Source organism: Camelus bactrianus, chromosome 6 (genome assembly GCF_048773025.1).
Source record: "Camelus bactrianus isolate YW-2024 breed Bactrian camel chromosome 6, ASM4877302v1, whole genome shotgun sequence".
In the NCBI taxonomy this organism is placed as follows: domain Eukaryota; kingdom Metazoa; phylum Chordata; class Mammalia; order Artiodactyla; family Camelidae; genus Camelus; species Camelus bactrianus.
Genome location: NC_133544.1, coordinates 63,108,935 through 63,131,237, shown reverse-complemented (window position 1 = coordinate 63,131,237; position 22,303 = coordinate 63,108,935). Strand labels below are relative to the sequence as shown.

The 22,303-nt window shown below is 43.4% G+C and overlaps 1 protein-coding gene and 1 long non-coding RNA gene across 2 annotated transcripts in view; one reads left to right on the top strand and one right to left on the bottom strand.

Annotated features, from left to right (window-relative positions):
- C6H14orf93 (chromosome 6 C14orf93 homolog) overlaps positions 1-13,093 on the bottom strand; it is a 19,258-nt gene extending 6,165 nt beyond the window's left edge. Inside the window, exons 1-2 of the mRNA XM_010954716.3 lie at positions 12,942-13,093; positions 2,006-3,022 (exon numbers count right to left, since the gene is read on the bottom strand). Coding sequence (XP_010953018.1) covers positions 2,006-2,608 — 603 coding nt within the window. The 5' untranslated portion in view covers positions 2,609-3,022; positions 12,942-13,093. The remainder of the gene's footprint in view (positions 1-2,005; positions 3,023-12,941) is intronic.
- LOC141577928 (uncharacterized) lies at positions 9,171-22,303 on the top strand. The gene is made up of 4 exons (XR_012507578.1): positions 9,171-10,111; positions 18,951-19,172; positions 21,371-21,543; positions 22,170-22,303. It is a non-coding gene; the product is annotated as an uncharacterized LOC141577928 (long non-coding RNA).

Below are 22,303 nucleotides of genomic sequence, written 5' to 3'. Positions count from 1 at the left end.
GTGGGAAGCTGGGGGAAATCCAGCACAGTCTTTAGTGGTCAATGGCTTGTTTCTGTGGGGCTCTGTCTGATGGCAGCATGGGGCAAAGATTTTTTTATGGGTACCCAGCCTCTTATGTCCGGTCATTACCATAGGACTGACTACAAGGACAGGGCATGTTTCTGATGCTCCATTTGTGAGCAGTCATTTACAATTTGCTCTTGAGTATCAGAAATGTAGCTAGGTAAGGGTTTTATCTGAAAGAGATCAGGGGAGGAAGTGATGACAAGAAAGGAAAACCAACCAAGAGAAGGAACAAGAAAATCAAATGATGACAGCAATAAAGAGGAGAAATAGGACAAAAATGGGAGCCAAGGAGGCAGATATAAAGCCAGAAATCTCTAGAGGTTGCCACTGCCTGCGCCTAGCCCTTTTTCCCTTTGCAGGGCCAGTGTGTGCCCTCATCTTGACCCTGCCCTGGCCACATCTGACTGTCACTGCCCTGACATCTGCTTGCCGGCCTATGCCCTCACTCAAGGACATACAGGACAGGGAAAGGAAGGAGGGAGGATGGGAGAGAGGGAGGAAGAAAGGAGGGGAGATTTCTGCAGCCAAGAAAACAAAACAGTGAAAGTGGGGGAAAAAACACAGAAAGAAGCGGGGGAGGAGGCTGAGATTTATAGACCTGCGAGCTGCTTTCTGTGCTGTGAAATCTAATTCCATCCTGTCGGCTTGGAAGCCTTCCCTGCCTGAAAGAACCACAACTCAGGGCATTGCCTGGCCTGGTACCTCCCTGCCTCCTCCCACCTTCCCAGCTCCTCCTCCTGCAGCCCCAAACCACAGGGAGTCCCAGCAGGGCACAGACTGGGGCGAGCCTCAGGGGCCATCACCCACGGAGGTGGCTAGGCCTTCCAGCAGCAGTGATCAACAGCTGGGTGACCCTGCAGCGGGACATTCCTTCCTCAGATCCAGCAAATGGGTGGGAGTCGCATCCCTCCCGTCCACCCCGTGTGTTCCGCTGCTCTACTCTTTGCTAGGTGTCTGGGACTTGCCGTGGGGTGGGGGGGAGCGGGCAGAGGGAGGACGCGGGGGAGGGGAGCTGACAGGCCTCCCACTGTCTCTCAAGTGGCAGCACATCTGTTCGTCTCCCATCCCTGTGATCTCCAGGGTTGCTCCATCTCCTTTTCATACTTCCATGTGTGACATTCGGCAGCTTTTACTCTGCTCAGCCAGGATTCTCCTGCTCATATGGCCCTGAGCAGTAAAGAAGCTGAAATAGCCAAGTGCACTTCTAGGTCTTTCTTTGCTCACAAAATAGGCCCATTTCCTTCCCTCTTTCTCCCTGCATGTCGTTATCCTCTTACTGTTAACTCTCCACTGTCCATTTCCTTTCCTCGTTTTGTTTCCTCGCCTCCACCTCTCCCACCTTACCTCATAGTCTCACTTGCATCAAATTCTCTTTCCATTTAGGTTCACCTTTCTTCTCTGCTCTTTTCCCCCACTTTCTCTCCTTCCTCAGCCCTTCGTTCCACCTACCTCCTTCCCTCCCTACACCTGTCGGCTATTATCTTTATCCTCTTCCTCTCAATCCCCCACCCCACCCCGCCTCTGCCTCTCTCTCCTCCACATCTCCATCTCTCTCGTAATCCTGAATTCCTCTTGGCAAACAGAGGGCCCGCGATAAAATATGAATGAGCCGTCTGTGCACGGCAGGCATCCTCGCCAGGAGAGGCAGAGCCCGTGGAGCAGCCGAGGCAGCTGTGGAGAAGGTACCACGCAGAGAGACAGAGAGGGAGCGCAGGGCAGCCCCGCCACCACTCACGCCAGCAACGACCTTCTGCGAAAGAGGCGAGGGTGCCGAAGAAAACAGGAGTGCTGACGCTCCCTGAAGGCAGAGGAAACGTGGTACCGCTCTGTTTTATCACGGATTCAACCGAAAGAAAGGTGTGAGGATGGAAAGAAGAGAGAGGAGAGAGGCCAGGAAAAGCACTAGGGGGCAGCCCCACTGTGTCCTGCGCGTACTCACAGGGTTGAGCATCGCGGGCCCCTCGCCGGCGGCCAGGGCGCATCCCGGGAGCCGCACGTCTCTCTGAGCGGCAGGGAAGCCCAAGGGCCCGGGCCCCCCAGCCGAGGCTGCTCCCAGCTGCCGCAGCTCCTCGATCACCACCTGCACGCCGCTGCCCACGCTGTCACACTCCTCCTCCACGGCCGCCACGGCCCTGCAGGCCTCCCCGGGGCTCTCCTTGAGAGTCCCGGGCTCCTCGGGCGAGGAACCGTGGGCCCGGCTCTCCCCATCTTCGTCTGGCGCTGACACTTTCCCTTGCCTCAGTTCACCCACTTCCTCCTGGAGACGTTTTAACAGCTCGTTGTTGGCCCGGGCGAGACCCAGCGCAGCCTCAGCCAGACCCACTGCCTTATCCACCCGCTGGTAGATGATATGCAGGAGCTGCTCTGAGCTCTGGACGGCCAGGCCGTGTCCAGTCACCGTGATCGGGGTGCTGGCAGGAGGAGGGTTCCCGCCCTGAGAGCCTGTGCTGCCCCCACTAGTCTCGCCCTTACAGGCACAGCAGCAGCACCTGGCCTCGCTGCCACTGGGAGGGGAGAAGAGGATGGTGGCGCTGAAGGACATGGTGGCGGAGGCGCGAACCACCGCGCTCAAGCTCCTGGGCTGCTCCCAAAGTGTCCCCAGTCGTCTGGACTGCAGGAAGTGCTGGCCTCTTGAGATTCACCTTCCGTCCTCATGGAGCGTGGTCAGAGGAGCCTGGGCACCTGGCGGTGGGTTCTGTGACGGAGCACGCAGTCCATGGCGGCCTCCCCTGGGCCTGCAGAGGAGAGGGGCCTTCTCCGCGCAGATCCTGTGCTCCCCTCGCTCAGCACCTGTGGGGTCGCGCTCACCCCTTCCCCAAAGGGTGGGGCCTACAAAGGTCTTCCCGGGGAACACAGTTTCAGAGGGTGGAAGGCATTCTTCCTGCCCTCAAACATGGAATCCCCTACCACTCCAAGCTCAGGAACAGAGAGGGGACACAAAAGGGCCCATGGGCATCTGGAAAGATGAGAAGATTAAGGAAGAAAATGTAGATCTGTGGTCTCCTCTTTGTCCTGGCTGTAATAACACTATTGCATTTTACTGCTTTGACATCATTCCTTAAGGAGTTCAGAACACTTCACTAGGTTAATCTCATTCCACACAACAGCTCTAGGAAACTCATATTAACCCAGGTGCAGAGAAGAGACATGCCGAGAAGTTATATATCTTTTTCAAGGTCAGAGGAAGACAGCAGAATCCAGTTATTGCTACTTTCAATCTAGTGTTTATTTTTTTTGAACTGATACCACGTTTTGTTGCCATAAAGAATCATGATTCTACTCTCTCTATAATTTTCACACAGATGCATTCAGAGGAAAACTCTTAAACAAGGAAAAGGTCAATCAATGCAGCCCCCCACCACATTGCCAACCTCACTCTACGATATCAGTAATGCTTGGGGAGTGGGGGATGTGCAGGGAAATAAAAGGAAAAGCTGGATGGGAGAGTGGAGCTGTGGTGACCAGGGCTGCAGAGCTCCCTACTCTCGTAGTGGTACACCTGGGCCTCCAGCCTTTGCAGAGGAAACTAGCTGTTCTGAATTCTCCAGCTGGTAGCCCAGAGAAATCACCTCTGGGCCCCCTCATCTCCACTTCTCATGCTGCTTAAGGGAGAGGCAGAGCTGAGCAGGAGTATTTAAGTAGCTCCATGCTGCCACTCTGCCACACCACCAGGCCCCCAAAGGAGACACCAGAATATCCATGATAAACTTAACTGCCTCTCGTTTGAGTCACTGTAGTTAAGTAACTGAACTACTCCAGAAGAAAAAGAAAAAAAAAAAAAAATTGTGGGAGAGTTGGTTTGTACCACTGCAAACACTCCAAGGAACTTCGTATTGTCATTTTCTAAATGACACTTGATGACAGAAAAAAGAATCTTTCTGCCTGAACCTCCCTAAGTGACAGAATCTTAAGTATGTTTACAAATTCCTCAAGAGATACATTTCTATCTTACCTTGTAAATTATATCATAACATCACAATTAAAAAGGAGGAGGAGGTTAGGAAATTTTTATTTTTAGGAAAAATATCAAAAATTTTTTTTTTCCAATCAGCAATCTCATTTCAGAAATAGGCAATATCAATGCCTCTGAGGTACTAAACTGTAAATCTGACAATGCATTTTAATTACATTTGGTTATTAAAGAATAGTCTTTAATTTGCTCTTTCTACCCTTTATATTGAGAAATGCTTTCCTATGCTAGATATTCACTTCTTGTAAGAACTTGACTGAAATCCTTTTACTGCTTCTCTGTCATTAGCATCACTGGAAGGCACAGCTAAACCTAAAAAACTAAAGGTTAAAGCCAAATTAAAACTAAAGGTTAAAGGAAAGCACAAAGCGAGTCCCAGGTCAGTTTACAGATGAATCATTTATATGTCCTTTTCTTTCCTAAAAAAGGGCCTACATGCTCCTGTGGAGTTTTTAATCTTTTTTTTTTTTTTTTTAACCAACAGCATGCAAAGAGTTTAATCTAAAACATGAATGTTGTGAGAAAAAGAAAGTTATGTAGATGATAATATACAAATGCTTGCCAGTTGAGTTCAGGATTTGTCAAATAAGAAATTAAACCTGTAAGTTATATAATATTGTACATGGACTATACTTTAGTTTAAAAAAGGTATTTAAGTAAATAAATAATGTATGAAATAAGCTACAAGGATATATATTGTACAATACAGGGGATGTACTCAATATTTTATAATAACTATAAATGGAGTATAACCTTTAAAAATTGTGAATCACTATATTGCACTTGTAACATGTAATACTGTACGTCAAATATACCTCAATAAAAAATACGTTTTAAAGAAATTAAGATACATCAGTTTGGGACCCTGGGTGGGTACACCTTCTGGGATCTAACTGCTGACCGCTACACTCTTGCCCCCAATAGTTACTCTTTCTTGAAGGAGGCCTTTACCCCTGCCAGTGTTGTGCCTGCCTCGAGCCCTCCCCTCCCCCTTAAATGGTCTTTCCTAGGTCATCTTTCTAAAACAGCCCTGAACTGGGAGTAAAAAGAAAAAATGGAGTTATCCTGCTGCACCACTTAGGAGCTGTTCAAACTTGGGGAAATAACTCCCTTTGCTGAGCCCCATTGTTCTCATCTCTGCCTGCTTTGAGTGTTTTTGTGAAGATGATACATAATATATGTAAGGCACCTACAGAGGGCCGGCACACGGTCAGTGTCCACATGTAGCAGCTGGATGACACTATGATTATTCCTGAAATCTTTTCTGTTCCCATCCTGGACACCCTCCTGATTTCCTAATCTTGAAAAAAAAAAAGCAATGGCTTGAAACAGAATTTGGAGAATTTTCCCCCTAAATGTAGTATCAAGGTTCTAAGAAACAATTCAAGTCTATCAAGATTTATAGGTACAAAACCTTCTATGATGAAAGTTAGAAGGTAATTGAGAAAACAGAGTATTTGTAAGTTACTTACTATCATGACCTGGCTTTAGACTAAGGATAATATTCAATTCTGCTCATTTTTAATGCTAAATATATTTTCACATTTGTGTTCACATAAAGTATCATGATACTACACACTCTCTAATTTTGTTCCTCAATTTCTTTCTGCTTTTTGACTTTGTGTATTATCTAACTATATCTATTTTATTTAATTTATTTTTATTTTGGGGGGATTAGGTTTGTTTGTTTGTTTGTTTGTTTTTATTTTTATTTTTTAATGGAGGCACTGGGGCCTGAACCCAGGACCTCGTGCATGCTAAGCACACACTCTGTCACTGAGCAATGCCCTTCCCCCTAACTATGTCCATTTTAGAATGTCACATTCAGGGCAACAAATTAAGTGTTTTCTTGAACTAATTTGCCTGTAAAAATCCGGTAGAGTGCATTGTAGCACAATGGGCACTCATAACTCTTTTTTTGGTTTCTATGGACATTATTGCTGACTTAGTTCCTCTGGCTCCTGCTATAGTCTCCCACAGAAGCACTAAGACCCTGAAAAAGGGGTAGGGCATAGCTCAAGTGGTAGAGTACAGGCTTGGCATGCACGAGGTCCTGGTTTCAATCTCCAGTACCTCCTCCAATAAATAAATAAGTAAACCTAATTACCTCCCCCCCAAAAAATAAATAAAATAAATAAATAATTTATTTTTTTTTAAAAGACACTGAAATAAAAGGCCAAGGAAACTGGGGTCAGCAGGTATTAAAGGAACATGGCACATGATAATATTTACTAACCAGATACTAATTTAAATGCTAGAGAAGTGATTAAAAACAAAACACTCATTTCATTAGCTACGTATGTCCCCGTTAGAGAAGATGAGCACATTAAAAAAAAAAAGTATTTCTAAAAATTCTCTATATGCAAGGCTATGCTAAAGGATGAGTCACCGAAATGGATTGCCACCTCTAAGTACCTGAGCGAAAGGAAGACAGAGTCCCTGCACGCAAGGAGCTTACAGTGCGTGTGAGAATGGAATGTCTAAAGAACAAAGCAAAACATACACAAGTGCCGAAAAATATGGTACAGACTAAAAAAATCTTGAGGAGTCAGTTCAAAATGATGGAACGATCAAGAGAAGGAAATCACGGGAGAGGGGGTCTCATCAAAGAAAAGCCTCCAGTTGAGCCTTGAGCAAGGTATAGGATGAACTGCTTGGGTGTTAAGAAGTCATGACAAATGAGCGAAGAAGCAAACATTATAGGCATTAACAGGGTTCATGTGAGAGGTCAGAGCAAAAGGGCTGCTATAAAAGGCACGGAAGGCTGACAGAGGACTTTGAAAACCACGTTAAGGAAACTCTTAGAGCAGGGGTCAGCAAACCTTTCTCTGCAAAGGACTGGATGGTAAATAATTTAGGCTTTGCAGGCCATGTGGTTTCCGACATAGCTACTCAACTCTAAAGCAGCCATGGACAATATGTAGACAAATGAGTGTGGCTGTGTTCCAATAAAACTTTATTTATGGACACAGAAATGTCACAAAATATTACATTTAATAGTTACACTAAAAAATATAAAAGCCATTCTTAGCTCATGGGCCATATAAAAACAGGTGCCAGGCCAGACTTAGCCTATGGGCTATAGTTTGCAGACCCCTGTCTTAGATACCTAAAGCGGGAAAAGTTAGAGATTAGGAGACTTTCATCCTGGAGAGAGCTGATGAGAATGAGTGTTGTGGATATGAAGGTTCAACATCCTGGAGGAAGGACTGATAATAATTCTTACTAAATATGGGGGCTAGAGATATTGGTTAAAGACAACCTGAAGAGTACAAACCTGAGGGTAAGAAGATGGTACCACTGACAGAATGATAGAAATGAGGAGGCCAAGAGGAGGCACCAGCGTGTTTGAGAGTTTGAGACGATGTGTATTTATGTAACATGTTAAGCTTCAAACTGATGGCAGCATCTTTAAATGGAATGTTCTGAAAGTAACTGACTAGGACTGAAAAACAAAAACAAGAGGAAGGTCAGCGCTGGAATGCAGATTTGGAAACTTTAGCAGGAGGTTATAGTTGAACCTCTGAGAGTGAGTGAGCTCTCCAAGAAGGAAGTACAAAGTCCTTGACAAAGGCCAAGGACAGCACTTCAAGCCAATTCATAGAAGAGGCTTCATTAAAAGAGAAGAATGGTCAGTGAGGTGGGAGAAAAACAGTGTTACGAAAGCCAAAAAGAAGGTCCAGAAAGTGGATCTAATCAACTGTGACAAGTACAGCAGAATGGTTAAAAAAGATGAAAATTAAGGAAATACGTTTTATTCATCTGTGATGGTCACTGGCAATGACCAGACAGGTTTTGGGGGGGGGGGGGTTGGTAGTGAAAGAAATACCATGCAGTAAATGAAAGAGGAAATGATGGAGAGAAAATGGAAGCAATACACGAAATCAAGTTTTCTAGAATTTAATTATGAAAGGGAGGAAATAGGAAGTTGGAAAGGGTTCTAGAGCTTTGGTATATTTTAAAAGCAGAAAGGAAAAAGGCCAGTGAAAAAGTAAAGGATGAACATATTAGAGGAGGATTTAAGTTTTCTTCCAGCAAGAATCCTCCCAATGTGAGAAGGAAGGAAAGCGAGCTCTTCCCTAAGACTGCAGAGAAGAAAAAGATGAATGCAGGGGCAAAGATTCATTGACCTGGACAGTGGAAGACAAAGATGTACGCTCTTGAGACACTCTTTTTACTTTAGAGACAGATTTTCTTCAGTACGAATAAGTCAAATTGATAACAGACCTTTATTATAGATGGCGCTGCATTATTTGTTGTTATAATCGGTTAAATTCTTCTTTTCTACCACTCCAGACCTAGCATAATTAATTATTCTTCCTTTTTTCCATCATTCGTTAAGGTTCTAGAGCCTGTTTAAACCTGCCAACATTATTAACATAACTAAACTTTATTCTGGTATCTTTTTTACCCCTCAAAATGTATATAACTGTTTAATTTAATATCCATGAGGCAATCCATGGAATGTTGGCAAGGCAATGGTTAACTGTAGTTAATTATCCAGCCAGTGTCTAGACCATTATTATTAAACATTCATACTGTCAACTTTTGCAATTTCAGATTGCTGATTGATTTTAAAACCAAGAGTTCGCATTTTTTGTTCAAGAAAGAAAAAAGAAGAATAAACTAAGACTGACCACCATAGAATAACATATATGCCTCCTGCAAAATGCTATCAACCTTTAGAATTGAGTGTTAGAAAAAGATCTTCAGTCTTATGATGAGATGCCAACAAAAAAATGACAGCAGCTGTCAAACTTAAGTTTGCGTAAAATCTATGCGTTTGGGGTTCATTCAGTATTGGTCTAATTTTAATATGTGTGAAAGGAGCCTAGAAGATGTACTTTTCAATAATTTTGATATTTTCATCATAAATATTTAGATAAAGAAGACAGAAAACTCATCTTCTTTAGACAGACAGTTCAGGGTAAGACTGTCCATAATCTTAACTATCCCTTTCCTCCCAAGTCACATGTATTTTTGTTAGAACTAAATATATCACACTCTTGGCAGCTCCCTTGCTTGCTTCCAACCCATTCTGAGTTTGAATTTTCTGCATGACTGAGTTCACCTCCAAACTATGAAAAATAAAAGTTTCCTCACTATTTAATAGATGTGTAGGATACAGTATCACTCAGATGATATATGTTTTTATAATAGGCACTTGACTCATTCAGGGTCATGCGAGCAATGGACTTCTTTAAATGTGATTACTGAAAGCAGAGCAATTCATACCATACTCTTCATTTTAAGAAGTAAAAAAGGAAAATGGCCACTTAAAGCTCGTGCTGTGCTGGTCAGCCCTGTGTCTCCACTTGAAGGTGCAAAATGGCTCACCTGCTAGAAGGTCCTCTCAAAAACCTATTTCTATCAGAAATGAGCTCCTTATCACACATGAGCAGCAAGCAAATACTATAAAACAGTATGAACTATTTAACATTTTCAAAGACTGACCCATCTAAGGATCTACAAAGAAAATCTAAGACCTTAGGGATCTCAGGGTTTTTAGGGGTAAAAAAAAGAGATGCAGACCCTGACGGCAGAACAAGGTCCTAAGAAAAGGATTCCATGTAATCCGAAAATTCCAAGTGTATTTGTATAGAAGTACGCGAATTTTCAAATCAGTGCAGCATCCTGTTTTTTATTTAAAGGTTTAAGGTTTTCATTATACATGTACCTGACGTAAAGGACTCTTCCTGCGTTTCTGGAGAAACTGAAAAATGAAAAACTAGCTCCTAAAGCTGTATCATGTGCGCAGCGAGCCTTCGGTAAATGTTAGCTGATTAAACATTAGTCAGAGATGACAAGGTGGGCACCAGGGAGAGAAGAACCATTTCCGAGGAGACAGTGTGTTTCAGCTACAGGCAGGGCGACCGCAGCGACGCCAGGGGGGACAGGACGACCCGCCGCTGAGCCTCCCGGTAGACGGTGCCCTGGGGGGGTCCCGGGGAAGGGGTCTCCGCAGAGTGCGGCGAACAGCCGACCCGCCTAAGGCGCGCCGGGGATCTCGCTGGGTCACCGCGGGAAGACTACGTGGCCAAGAAAACTCTGAGGACTTGGGCTGAGGATAGTGGGGTGAGTCCCCGCGGCGGTCCCGCTTTGGCCGCCATACGGTGTCCCACCGCGTGTGCCCGCGCGCCACTCCAGCTGACTCCCCAGCGCCGAAGCGGGTGCGCAGGCAACTGAGAGAAACGGCGGTGCCCGCCCGTGTACCCCGCCAGCGCGCGCACGCGGGGAGGCCCCGCCCCACCAGTCCCCTCCCTCCCAGTGATTGGCGGTTGGGCGATGGGGCGGAGTAGGGCCAGGGACGTCATTGGCCACAATCCACAATCACTCAACAAGCCAGGGAAGGGAGGGGCCTCTTCAGGGAGGGACACGACTGCCAGGCTTTTTCAAGGCCGCCAGTCGCCATCTTTAGCTAGCTTTTTTTTCTGTTTTGTTTACTCGCTTTAGTTCTTTGTTGCTCACAAAGCTGCATGTACTGGGTTATAGGTATAGTGGCCCCAAATCGATCTCATACATTTGGTGGCTTTTGGTTTCTGCTGGCCTTAGTTACAAATCTTTCAGATACCACTAGCAAGGTAACAGTTGCCCTTAGTTCAAAGAAGTTTTCATCTCTAGGGGTCCCGCGGATTCCCCAGCAAAATCAACCGAGTTTAGCTTTGCTTTGCTTTGGTAGGAGGGCCAAGGCAACGATGTATTTGGGGGAGGAATTCTCTTACAAAGAAAGAAACTCAAAGCAAGGACGTTGGCTATGAACCTAAATTCCTAGTAAAAATCAAACAGCCTAGGAAGACAGGGGCTTGGGCTGTGTACTGCTCTATGAAGAGCTCTTTTCCAAGAAGGTAAAAAGTGCATGTGATGACCTGCAGTGATTCAGAAAAGAATTAGAAAGAGCGGAACTCCATTAAAAATTCCCAGCACTGTCACCATCACAAAGGTCACGAGACTCTAACTAGATTTCAAAGATACACAGGTCTAAACTTGTGGAATGATCCACATATGATACAGTATTTATTAAGCACTGTTCTGATTTGTATTGTTAGGGAATAAAACTGCACTGAGTACGGGTAAGAAATCCAGAGAGCCCACACAGGGCTACCCTTCATTATAGTAAATGTCAAGGCCTGTACAAATAATTTTATCGCTGTTGTTAGGTGTCCTAAATACTACTTGAAACTGAGTAGGACGCTAGCTGGGGAATGGAAGTGTATTATTCGTCATACAGAGGTTTTGTTGTTAGGAAAACTTAACTCTACAGTAGATCTTTTTTAAAATCCTGGTTGCTGCTTCACTTGTGACATTCCAGTTTCTCCCTCATCACTCCACATACTTCCTATGTTTTCACTCCAATCTGTGAATACAGATTTGAATATAAATATTTTCTGAATGACTCCTAATAGGAGACAGTGGTTCTGTAACAAAATGAAATGAGAATACAGCTCCTGTAACAGGAGGCACAGCTCTGAGCTCATACACTTCTCTCTGTGATTCTTAGCATGGGGAGGTTTTTCATTCCAAAAATGCAACATGATAACCAAATCGCATTTCTTATCCCTCTTACATCTTTTTTGCCTTTGCCTCCTCTTCTCGCACCCCCATCACCACCACCATGAACAGTTTTTGAGAACTGGACCTTACTGGATTATTTTCCTGGTACTTTGCCAGCTGTGGAGCTTTTCAAACAAATCCCAACCTATAAACGACCATTTTGTCAAAAAGCCAAGAGAGAACTTCCCTTCTGAACACACCAACCAAACTACACATAAAGGCCAAAATACACACAGCTGTACATTTAAGAACATAAGACAATAAAAAGCAAAACCACTTAGGCAAAACAGTCACTAAAGAAGGCTTTAAACCACAGACTCAATAAATTGCCTACCCTCATTTGCCAAATGAACTGTATATTCCCTGGCAATTATTTAATTATTCACTAATCTGATACTTTAGAAGAGCAGAAAAATACAGTAAATGTACATAGAATCAAAGTGCCTAAGTATTTTTTTTGCATAGGATTTCTTCTAAGTTTTAATCTGCACATGAAATCCTGTATGGACCACATTTGGGAATGCAACAGAAAAAAAAAACCAAACCACATCTTAGGGGCTATTTTGCACACATAAAAACCAAAGGCAATCGCTTTTGAAAACAAAGTCTGATATGGCACATATACACATACTGTACATATACACAAAGCACAAAACCCCAAGATAAATCTTTAAGAAATTATATGCTTCAAGAAACACACGCGCGCGCGCGCACACGCATACATACATACACACACATAATGTCCTCACCAAAAATGTAAGACACACTGTAATAAGGGCTTTGACCACCCCCACCTCCCCGGGGAAATGAGTGTCACAATGATAATATCAAAACATTTTTAACCTATTGGCCTTGGACAATTGCCACATTCAAGCCACTTGGTTTTGGCTCTGGGGAGGGTGTGTAAAACGCACGCAAACAGCTTTATGAGAGAGTCTCAAATCTCCAGCGTCTTTCGACTTTGCCTGTGGCAGAAATTTACATTATCCCTTCAGCCCGCTTAAAAAAAAAAAAAGAAATCTGTACTTCCCAAGAGGCTAAATTTTTTTAAAATCCCTCGACCATAAAAATTTACCAGTTCTTAAAATGTGATAGCAAAAAGAAAAAAATCTCTATAAATTTGGCTGGAAACAGTTGTACACGGCCATCCTGCTTCTCAACTTCTTGGTATATTTAAAACCTTGACCAGGAAAAAGAAAGAGGAAGAGAGACAGAAAAAGAAATGGGGGAAAGCGCACATTCCCCTTAGCAACAGTTTCCTCACCCCAGCACTGCTACAGATCTCTATTTTGTTTTTAAAAAAATTTGAAAACACACACAAGATTAAGGAGGAAAAAAAATGGAAAAAGGATACCCGAAGGTCGTATGGCTCTTTGTATTCGTGTGTGTGCAAAAAGGAGGACGCGCGGAACCCGAGCCGGCAAGCCCCGCCCCTCCCCGGACGCCCACCCGGATTGGCCGCCTGCGGCCGCGGGGCGCCCCGCCCGCGAGCACACGCGCGCTGCCCGAGGCGCGGGCCCCTGGGGGGCCCCTAAGGGCCGCCCGACCCCCGACCCCGGCCCCGGCCAGCTCCGACCTCGGCGGCCCCGCTGGCACCTATGCCCTTCTCCACCTCTCTCCCCTTCCTTTCACTTTCTCACCCGCCTCTCCCCATTTCCCATGTTTTTTTCTCAGTGAAACCAGGCCCTAGTTACCAGCACAAATGACAGTCCAGTGAGGAACGCCTTCTGACAATTTGCTAAACTTGGTTAACTAGTCAGTAAAACTGTAGACTGGGATTAAGCATCAAGGACTTACATCCCACGCACTGTACTCCTGATCTCCAGGTAGAATATTTCCGGGTCACGTCTATTACTTGACACTCCCACCTTTAAATGAGCATCATACAAGTATGTGATATCCTTCAGGTGGAAGATAAAGTAGTGTTACACTTTTGGGGTGGTTTTTTGCCCAACCTTCCTCCCTGATTTTTCCTCTATTTGGCTAACGCTACATTCTCAAGAACAAAAAATGGTCCACCTTTACCTCCTGCATGAAGACCTGGTTGCTTATACCTGGATTTTAAACTACCCGTAATCTGGTCCGTGGCCCCTGTTTCTACTTAGTTCCCACTGCCCTCACCTCTTCACCCCCATATTAATCCTTTGTTCAGGTGGTCTCAGCTACCTGGAGTAACGCTGTCTCCTCTTCTCTGACTAGTCAGTTTTTATCCATTCTTCAGCTGTTTCAGTCAAACATATCACTTCCTACTCTATTCTCCCATTAGAGTGAACTTCATGCTTACTCAGTTCAGCAGCGCTTAACTCTACCTTGATTGGTCCACATATTTTAGTAATTCGCTACTAGTAAATTGTTTGAGATCAGACATCATATCTTAAACTTCTTTTTTCCACTCAGGAACTATTTTTTGGATTCTTACTGCTGCAGCTGGCATTACAGACATTTAGTAAGCACTGAAAAATATCATTTGTAATTAAATGAGTGAATTTTTTTCTAGCAAAGACACGGATTTTGAAACTCAGATCCCACAGGAAGAATTTGCCTTCTATAGTAACTAACAGTTCATGAGCACTTACTGTGCAGGGGCTATTGGGAACACTTTACATGTATTTACGTATTTCATCTCCACGGTAGAGGATAGGTACTGTCATTATCCTCACTTTGCAGATGGGACTAACGCACAGAGAGTTATAGTCATTTGACTAAGCTTGTACAGCTAGTAAGAGGTAGACCTGGAGCTTGAACCCAGAAAATCTATCTCTATAACCCAACTTTGTAACCGCTATGTCCCACTGGCTCAGTGGCACAGCTTTAAAACGTATTGTTATCTGATTTCATCCTCACAGCCTTCTGTAAGACAAATGGCCTGAACACTTCTAAAATACCAATGTAATGAAGCCACACACAAAGGTGAGAAGACAATAAAGAGACTTAATCACTAAATACAAAATATGATCCTTGATTGAATATGGGTCAGGGAAAAAAAACTATAATGGACACTACCAGGATAACTGGGGAAAACTGAATATGGTAAATGAAATGTATGAAATTGGATAATGTGACTGCATCAGTCTTAGGCAAGTTATTGGCATCCCCATTTTATAAGATACAGAGATCAGAGAGAGCTTACTACAAGGTCTCACGGCCAATAAATAGGTGGCTGACCTGGACCCCTAAGCCAGCTGTCTTTTTCAGCACCCCACATTTCACAGTCACTCAGGCCTCCTCCATTCACCTTTTGGTTCTCAAAGTCCAGGATGCTCTTGGTAGGATCTGGTTCTCAGCAGAAAGGCTTATTGCCTCCAGTTGTTGTTTTTGCCCTAGCAGCACCCTGGCTTAGGTGGTAACCCAGGCAACAGCTTTGCTTGTTACATGTAAATAAGGTGAAAGTGTTGATATTCTTAAGGGTTATAGACTTTCTGTGTTTCCTTTCCCATGTTTTCCATTAATTAAAAACAAAAAAAAACCAAGAAAACAATACAAGCCAGCCAGGAAGTCACTAGGAAAACATTAACTTTTGATAGGAACATACTAGGACATCTCTTACCCTCAAGTGAACAGGTGATCATTTTCAGAAATGTTAGAATGAAGGGAAAACAGAATTGTTGATGATTATTATAATCAACATTTACTGAAGGTTTACTTGATGCCAGTCAGTCTCTTTCATTTAATCAAGTCCATGAGATAAATACTATTATATTGCTTCTTTTACTAATGACAAAACTGAGACTTAGGGAAGGTGGCTTACCTCAAGGTCATGGAGCTCATTAAATGGTAGAGCCAGAACTTGAATCCAGGTCTCCTGACTCCAGAACCTGCACCCTTGACCATTCATGATTCTCTGCCTAAAGTGAAATCTATTCTGCGTTGTGGGTGTAGCTCAGTGGTAGAGCGCACGCTTAGCATGCATGAGGTCCTGGGTTCAATCCCCAGTGCCTCTATTAAAAAAATAAATAAAATACTGCATTAAAAAAAAAATCCACTCTGCCTCCCTATGTTATCCTCTTGTGCTCTCTTGTTCTGAGTCCATGAAAGACAAGCTGTCTTCCCTCTGATCATCAATAGGTTGCTCATAACCCCCATACAACATCTCCTGGGATGTATCTTTAATTGTGAGTCCATTTTTACAAAGGTCAGAGTTAAGATGGAAAAGCCATTTCTTTTTAAGTTTCTTTTTTTCCCCTAATGGTCACAAGGGAATATTTGGTAGAAAATTTGAGTAAACCATTTTTGTGCTATAAGGTAATGAGAATAGCGAAAAAATGTACCTTTTCCATCTAAAATAAAATTACATGTTTAAATTCTAAAGCATTTGAGATTTCAGGTGTTAAATTTCACAGATGACTTGTCGATTGAGGAAAAGCTACTTATTTAGCTTTGAATCAAGCAGATCTCTTTAGTATTTTAAGCTGTTTCTGTTTAGTGAGATCCCAGAGGGGCCTCCCCATACAGTAAAATCTAACTTCCCCTGGCGCGAGGCTGGGAAGCTGTTCCTGACAGTCATTCATTACTACACCCGAGAACATTTGAGAACAGTAGTGGAAGGAAATCTGGAGCCAGTCGGGAACGCGTCCTCAGAGACACTGGAGAGGGAAGTACCTGTGAGAGTTGGGATTTGAAAGAGGTTACAGAAAGGTAGAAGATAATGCAAAGGAAAATAGAAGGAAGAGAGGCACGCAGCATGGAATAGTACTCAAGGAAGAGTGAAGAAAAAGCTTTATGTTGTAGCAGGCGTGAAGGCAGATTAGATTTTAAAATAAAAAAAGTTATGAATTGGACTAATTATTACATGCAAAATAAATTGTATAAACAGCTTTAAAGACCAGTAAAAAAGAATAAATACAACAAATCAAAATGCAATAAAATAAAAAATTATAAATAGATAAATGCAAAGAAAGAGGACAAAGAGGAGAAGAAAGATAGATGCCAGCTAATGTGGGCAGAAGAAATGACAGAATTTGACTACTGTGTAGCACAGGGAACTATATTCAATGGCTTGTAGTAACCTGTCATGAAAAAGAATATGAAAAAGAATATATATGTATGTATAACTGAATCCCTATGCTGTACACCAGAAACGAATACAACATTGTAAATCAACTATACTTCAAAAACAGAAAGTTAAAAAAAAACAAAACGGAATGACAGAATTTGAAAAACCAACTTTGCAATCACCAATGCCAAAACTGATTCAGGAAGAATCATCAATGGATGCTAAAACCAATGGGTGCAAGATTGTGGGAGTACAGGATATCCACATGATCTCAAATAATCATTCTACTTATCATTAGAGTTAATTAATTACTCATTAATTACAAAGAGCAAATATACCTTTATACTGGAGAAACCTAGCAAGCAAACTTCAGCATCACCGATAATGAAACAAACTGACCTTATGTGCCTCCAGGGGCAGTGCAATGGGACGTGCACAGCATCGCCCAGGCAATGTTCTTGCTAAAAATGTTTAACCTGAATCTAATCAAGAGAAAAGCATCAGACAAGTCCAGATTGCACAGGACAAATGATGGTCTGTACTCTTTAAAGTATAAATGTCATAAAAGACACATTCACATATGAGGGCCTATTCTAAATTAAAGGTAATTGAAAAGACATGATAATTAAATGTGATGTGTGAGCCTTGATTGAATCCTGGATCAGGGGAAAAAAAGTATAATGGACATTATTGGGCCAGTCGGGGAATCTGAATACAGACAGGGTATTAGATAATATGACCATAGTAATGTTAAATTTCTTGGTGTGATAGTGGTACTGTGGTTTTGTAAGGGAGTATCTTAGTTCTTAAGAAGGAGACACATTTAGAGGTGAAGTGTCATGATCTCTGTAACTTTCAAATGATTCAGTAAAATACTTTCTTTTTCAGTAAAATATTTATTAATAAATAAATGGATAGATAGATATGAAGCAAATGTGGCAAAATAACAATTAGTGAACGTATATGAAGGGTATATGGATATTCATTGTACTATTTCAAATTTTCTGAAGTTTTGAAGCATTTCAAAATTTAAAAATGGATAAAATTTTTTGCTTTAGATACTTAGATTCAGCCCTTTCTCAAGACAAGGAAATGGTCTCATGGACTCTGAGATTCTCTGATTTATTTTAGAACTCTGTTATAATGCTTCAGAGAATTCCAAAGTGCATGTTAATGAACACCACCTAGGATGTCAAGGCATTTTGTTTAAACAGGTGGAAGAAAAAATCAAGTGGCAACAATTCTAGATTTTGAAGGAAACCAAAGCCCAAAGAAAAGTGGCTTCTCTTCATTTTTGGGTGTGGAGTTGATGATACAAGTTACTCCCTTTTACCATCAACAATCAGTCAATTAGTCCTTCCCTGGTAAAGAGCAACTCACTCATGTACCTGACATCCAGGAACCAGGCTTGGGTCTTCCCTAAGCCTCTGCCCATGGACGGAAAAGAAAACAAAATTTAAACAAAATATGCTGAAGGAGATGACCTACAGAGCTATAGCTGGAGCTCGGTTTTGCAGGAGCTGACCGTATTTTGTGTGAAACGAATCCTGCCATTGGCAGAGGAAGATGACAGGACTGCAGGATCCAGGCAGAGTGCGAATGGGCAGGAATGTGTCTCAAAACTGCCTTTTTTTTTTTTTTTTTTTAAGCAGTCTAGGGTCTTGTTTTTTTTTTCCCCAATTATTTCATCTATTGGGGGGGGTAGGTAATTCGGTTTATTTATTTATATTGACGGAGGTATTGAGGATTGAGTCCAGGACCTTGTGCATGCTAAGCGTGCACTCTGCTGCTGAGCTATATCCTCCCCCTCAAAACTGCTTTTTATGACACTTCATTGTAGTCATTTATAAGGAGGGGGTGGCATAACATTTTTAAAAAATTCTGAAAGAAAGCAATCTTACTTTGTCTTAATTTAAATATTAATATAATGCTTCATAGTATGTCTAAGAGCAGAAAACAGCATCTTGAAATTTAACAGTAATAGAGAGTCACAGTGCTTAGAAGGGTAAGAATCACTGGCATAAAGACACCATAGTGAAATCCTTCCTTCATTCATTCATTAAAAATACACTTACTCCATTATCTCTAATGAGTAGCCTGCACCACGTTAGACCTTGGGGAAATAAACAAAACGAATAGTATAGTGAGTGTTTAACCGAAAAGGAAGACAGATGTCATGAAACAACCAGAGACCCTACATAGATGCTCTTGGATGTAGTGCATACAGTCAAGGACCACACGTGGGCTCTATTGACTCAAGCCTGATTCACCTTTATGTGCATTTTCTCTTTTGGAGGGTACTTAGAGAGGTAGGACTATGTTTAATCTGTTGTTCTGGTTTAAAATGCTCCACTGCTTTCTTTTCTATAGGTTAAGCGGTGAGTGCAGCCTCAAGACTCAAGAGAAACAGAGTGACTATGAGCCCTCCCACAGAACCCTGGTGCTCAGGGGATTCCCTCTAAACAGACAACCCTGCACATCACTACTCCAGATAAGCTGCCATGAGAAAAGGGCCTGTGCATTGTGAAACTCTGTATGTACAGGGAAGCTTGGAATGTCTGTTTTGTGAACCTAAAAATAAAACATTAAAAGGTACTGAATCTGTGATCCTGCCTCACTTACCCTGCTCCTCTTATGAAAGAGGTTTCTACTTTTCTGTCTTCCCGGCTGGGTTGAGAAGGTGGTTCTGAGAGAGCCCAAACCTTCTTTCCAACCTTGCACAAGCAGGGTGGACATGGGGAGAGTCTTGCAGAATGTAACTGACTGTGACAGTACAGGGGCAGCACGCAGAGGGGCACGTGTGCATTATGTATGGCTGGAGAAATGATCTGTCTCCAGGGGGACGTGTTTCACTGCGCATTAGCTTCTAGCCGCTTCCTTCCTCCCTATTTCTCTGCCCACTCTCTCTGTCACTGTCCTTTGGAGTCCCCTTCCCACTCCCTGACCCACGCCCCTCACAGTCCAGCTCTGCCCATCAATGTCTCCACCCATCTTCTCTGCCCCGTCCATCTCACCCTCTCCTCTTAGCTCAGTCTCACTCTTGCTATCCAGGAGTTGCTTTTCTGCTTCTGTCTCTCATTTGTCTCTTGTCTTCTCTAGCTCACTTTCTCACAGTCCATCTGTGTTTCCCTCTGTAATACCAGCTTTTTGGGTACCCTGCAGCTAGAGATAACCTTTTCTTGTTACGTTAAAGTCCATAAGCAGCACTTGGTTTATTGATTGATTAGGTTTTATTTAAATTCTGCGGAGGGAAGAAAAGGGAATTTTTATAAAGAGAGAGCAGTGAGAAAACATGAAATCAAGCAAAGGGAGAATGGAAAAAAGGCGCAGCCTGAGAGGAGGTGGCAGGGGAGTTGCGGGGTGGGCATTAGAAGAGGTTGAACCCAAGGTGTCTTTATTTCCTTTCAAATAAACTGGGTTGGATATTCATGGCTGATGACAGCTAAGTCTGGGTCATAAAGGGTTAAGCATCAAGTTAGGCCTGGCACCTAATGCAGAGGCAAAGCTTTAGGGAGAAATGAGTTGGGTTAAATAAACCCAAGAAGCTGATGTGGGTAGAATTTCTTCTGCCTGACCCATTAACAACTGCGAATGGGACATTTTAGAAATAATTGTTACTGAAATGCTTCAGTGGGGCATAGCCCCGGGAAGCAAGAACTTGGCTCTGAGGCCAGGCCTGGGGTGCACTGCAGGGATGCATGCGGACAGTAGGCTGAAGGGGGCAGGGCGGCCTGGGTCAGGCAGCGGGTGGGAGCAGCTGCTGATCAGGGCAGTTCTGATTGCTGGGTTTGCTCTCTCCTCTTGCCCGTTATAATTAAAGCTTTCCCAGTATGATTCTGGCTTCCTAAAGGGGAGCTAGAATTTAAAAAACAAACAGGAAAACAAACAAAAAAAACAGCAGAGATGCTTGGTTGCCGTATACGTATGTTTTAAATCATAATGCTCTTAATCCTGTCTTGAGGTTACTGCTGCTGGTCAGTTTCAAAGCACCTAATCTACTGCTGGAGCCCTAGTAGGAGGGGCTCTTAACAGAACAATCAAAACAAACGGAAAATGAAATACTTAACTGTACTCACCAAATCACATGTGCTCATGTAAAATCATCATTGACCCAACCAGCCAACGCTCCCCTGGTTTCCCTCCACCTTTCTTTACTTTACTGCCTTTCCATCCACCTCTTGCTCTCTCCCCTGACAGACCATACAGAACCCGTGGACCAGAATAAATCAGTTGTTTTATTTCCCCTCAAAGGATGTAACCTTCCACTCCCCAAATGGCTTTGACAGTTTTCTCATTTGCTAGCTGAGGAGGATATCAAGAGACATTGACCTTCTGGTTTTGCCTAAAGAGGCAACACTCAGTAACTATCAGGCTTCAGTCCCTGATTTGCTTTAACTAAGTCCTTCCTCCCTCCTCCTCATGTTCTCACCTACCTTTTTGCCTTCCCTCATGGACATTCTACTCACCCCATGGGGCACTGCTGCTCCCTGTAGCCTTCCCTTGCCTGGTGTGGAGATGCCAGAGGCCCACCTGTCTTCAACCCCACAGCATCCCCTACCAGCAAGAGAAAGCTTGGGGCCCCTGGGAGTGTTTGGTCTCTATTTAATCAGATTAGTCCCATCACCTACCTGGAGGAGTCAGATTTTGGTGTTACTAAGCTATCTGTGGAAGGAGGAGAAATTGTCAGACATCACTTAAAAAGCCCTGGCCCTTGGATGCCTGGGAACTGTTGAGAGAAATTAATCTTCCAGCTATTTAAGGCAATTTCTTTTCCATCATCCTTTGTCAAGAGGACTGCACTGGGAAATGAATCTGATGGGAGTCCCTGAACTGGTACATTCCACTCAACAGCATCTCTCCAACGCCATGCAGCATCCATCATCCCCAAACAAGCAGAGACACAGAACATCACTGCAAAGCCAGCTCCCCACCAGTCCCAGCGTCAAGAAGCTGCGACTGCAGGGTGGGTATCATTGGGCCTAGAGACCTGCAGTTTTCCTCCGCCTCTGCTCTACTTTTCCAGAAAACCCACCACAAATTGACCTTTTCCAGTGAGCGAGTCTTTCTCTTATCCAGGATCTAAGAAGGCAGAGACACAGGGATATGCCAAAACACGAGACTGTAGGTTGTATGTCTTCTTGCCTGAACATAGGCTCAGCCAGTGCAAAAGAGGTATTTACATTAAACAGCTAGCCCACTGCAAAGCCAGGTGTGAGACAGCAACAGGGCAAGGATAGTATTGTTTCCAGATAATCTCTTCTCTCCAGACTAAATTTTCTGTCATGGGCTAAGAGACCACGGAGTCTCATGCTCTCTGGGGTCCTATAAAAGAATTCCAGTCTTCAGCTCTTTTCACCCTCAAGGTTATTTCCTATGGCAGTTATTTTCAAATTCCTTGGGGTTCTAAGAAGTGCCAGGGAGTATGTGTATGTATGGGGTATGTGTGGGAAATGGCTGGAGGCTGAGGCACTAGACCCTCAACTCGACTTCAGTCTGATTTGATTTCTTCCAGGGGCTGGGATTTCTCTTAAGAGTTCATTTTTAAAAAAAGTGTTCTGAATTTTTTTTTTTTTTTTTTTTTTTTTTTAGTTCTAGTTTTTTAAAAGGTCTGCAAACCACTGTCCTAAATGAGAGGAAGACGACTGTCTGTGCCCTGTCATAGCCAGGCACCTGCCGAAGGCTGCACAGAAGGGGGCTGCTGCGTGGCTCCTGCCTGCTGATTG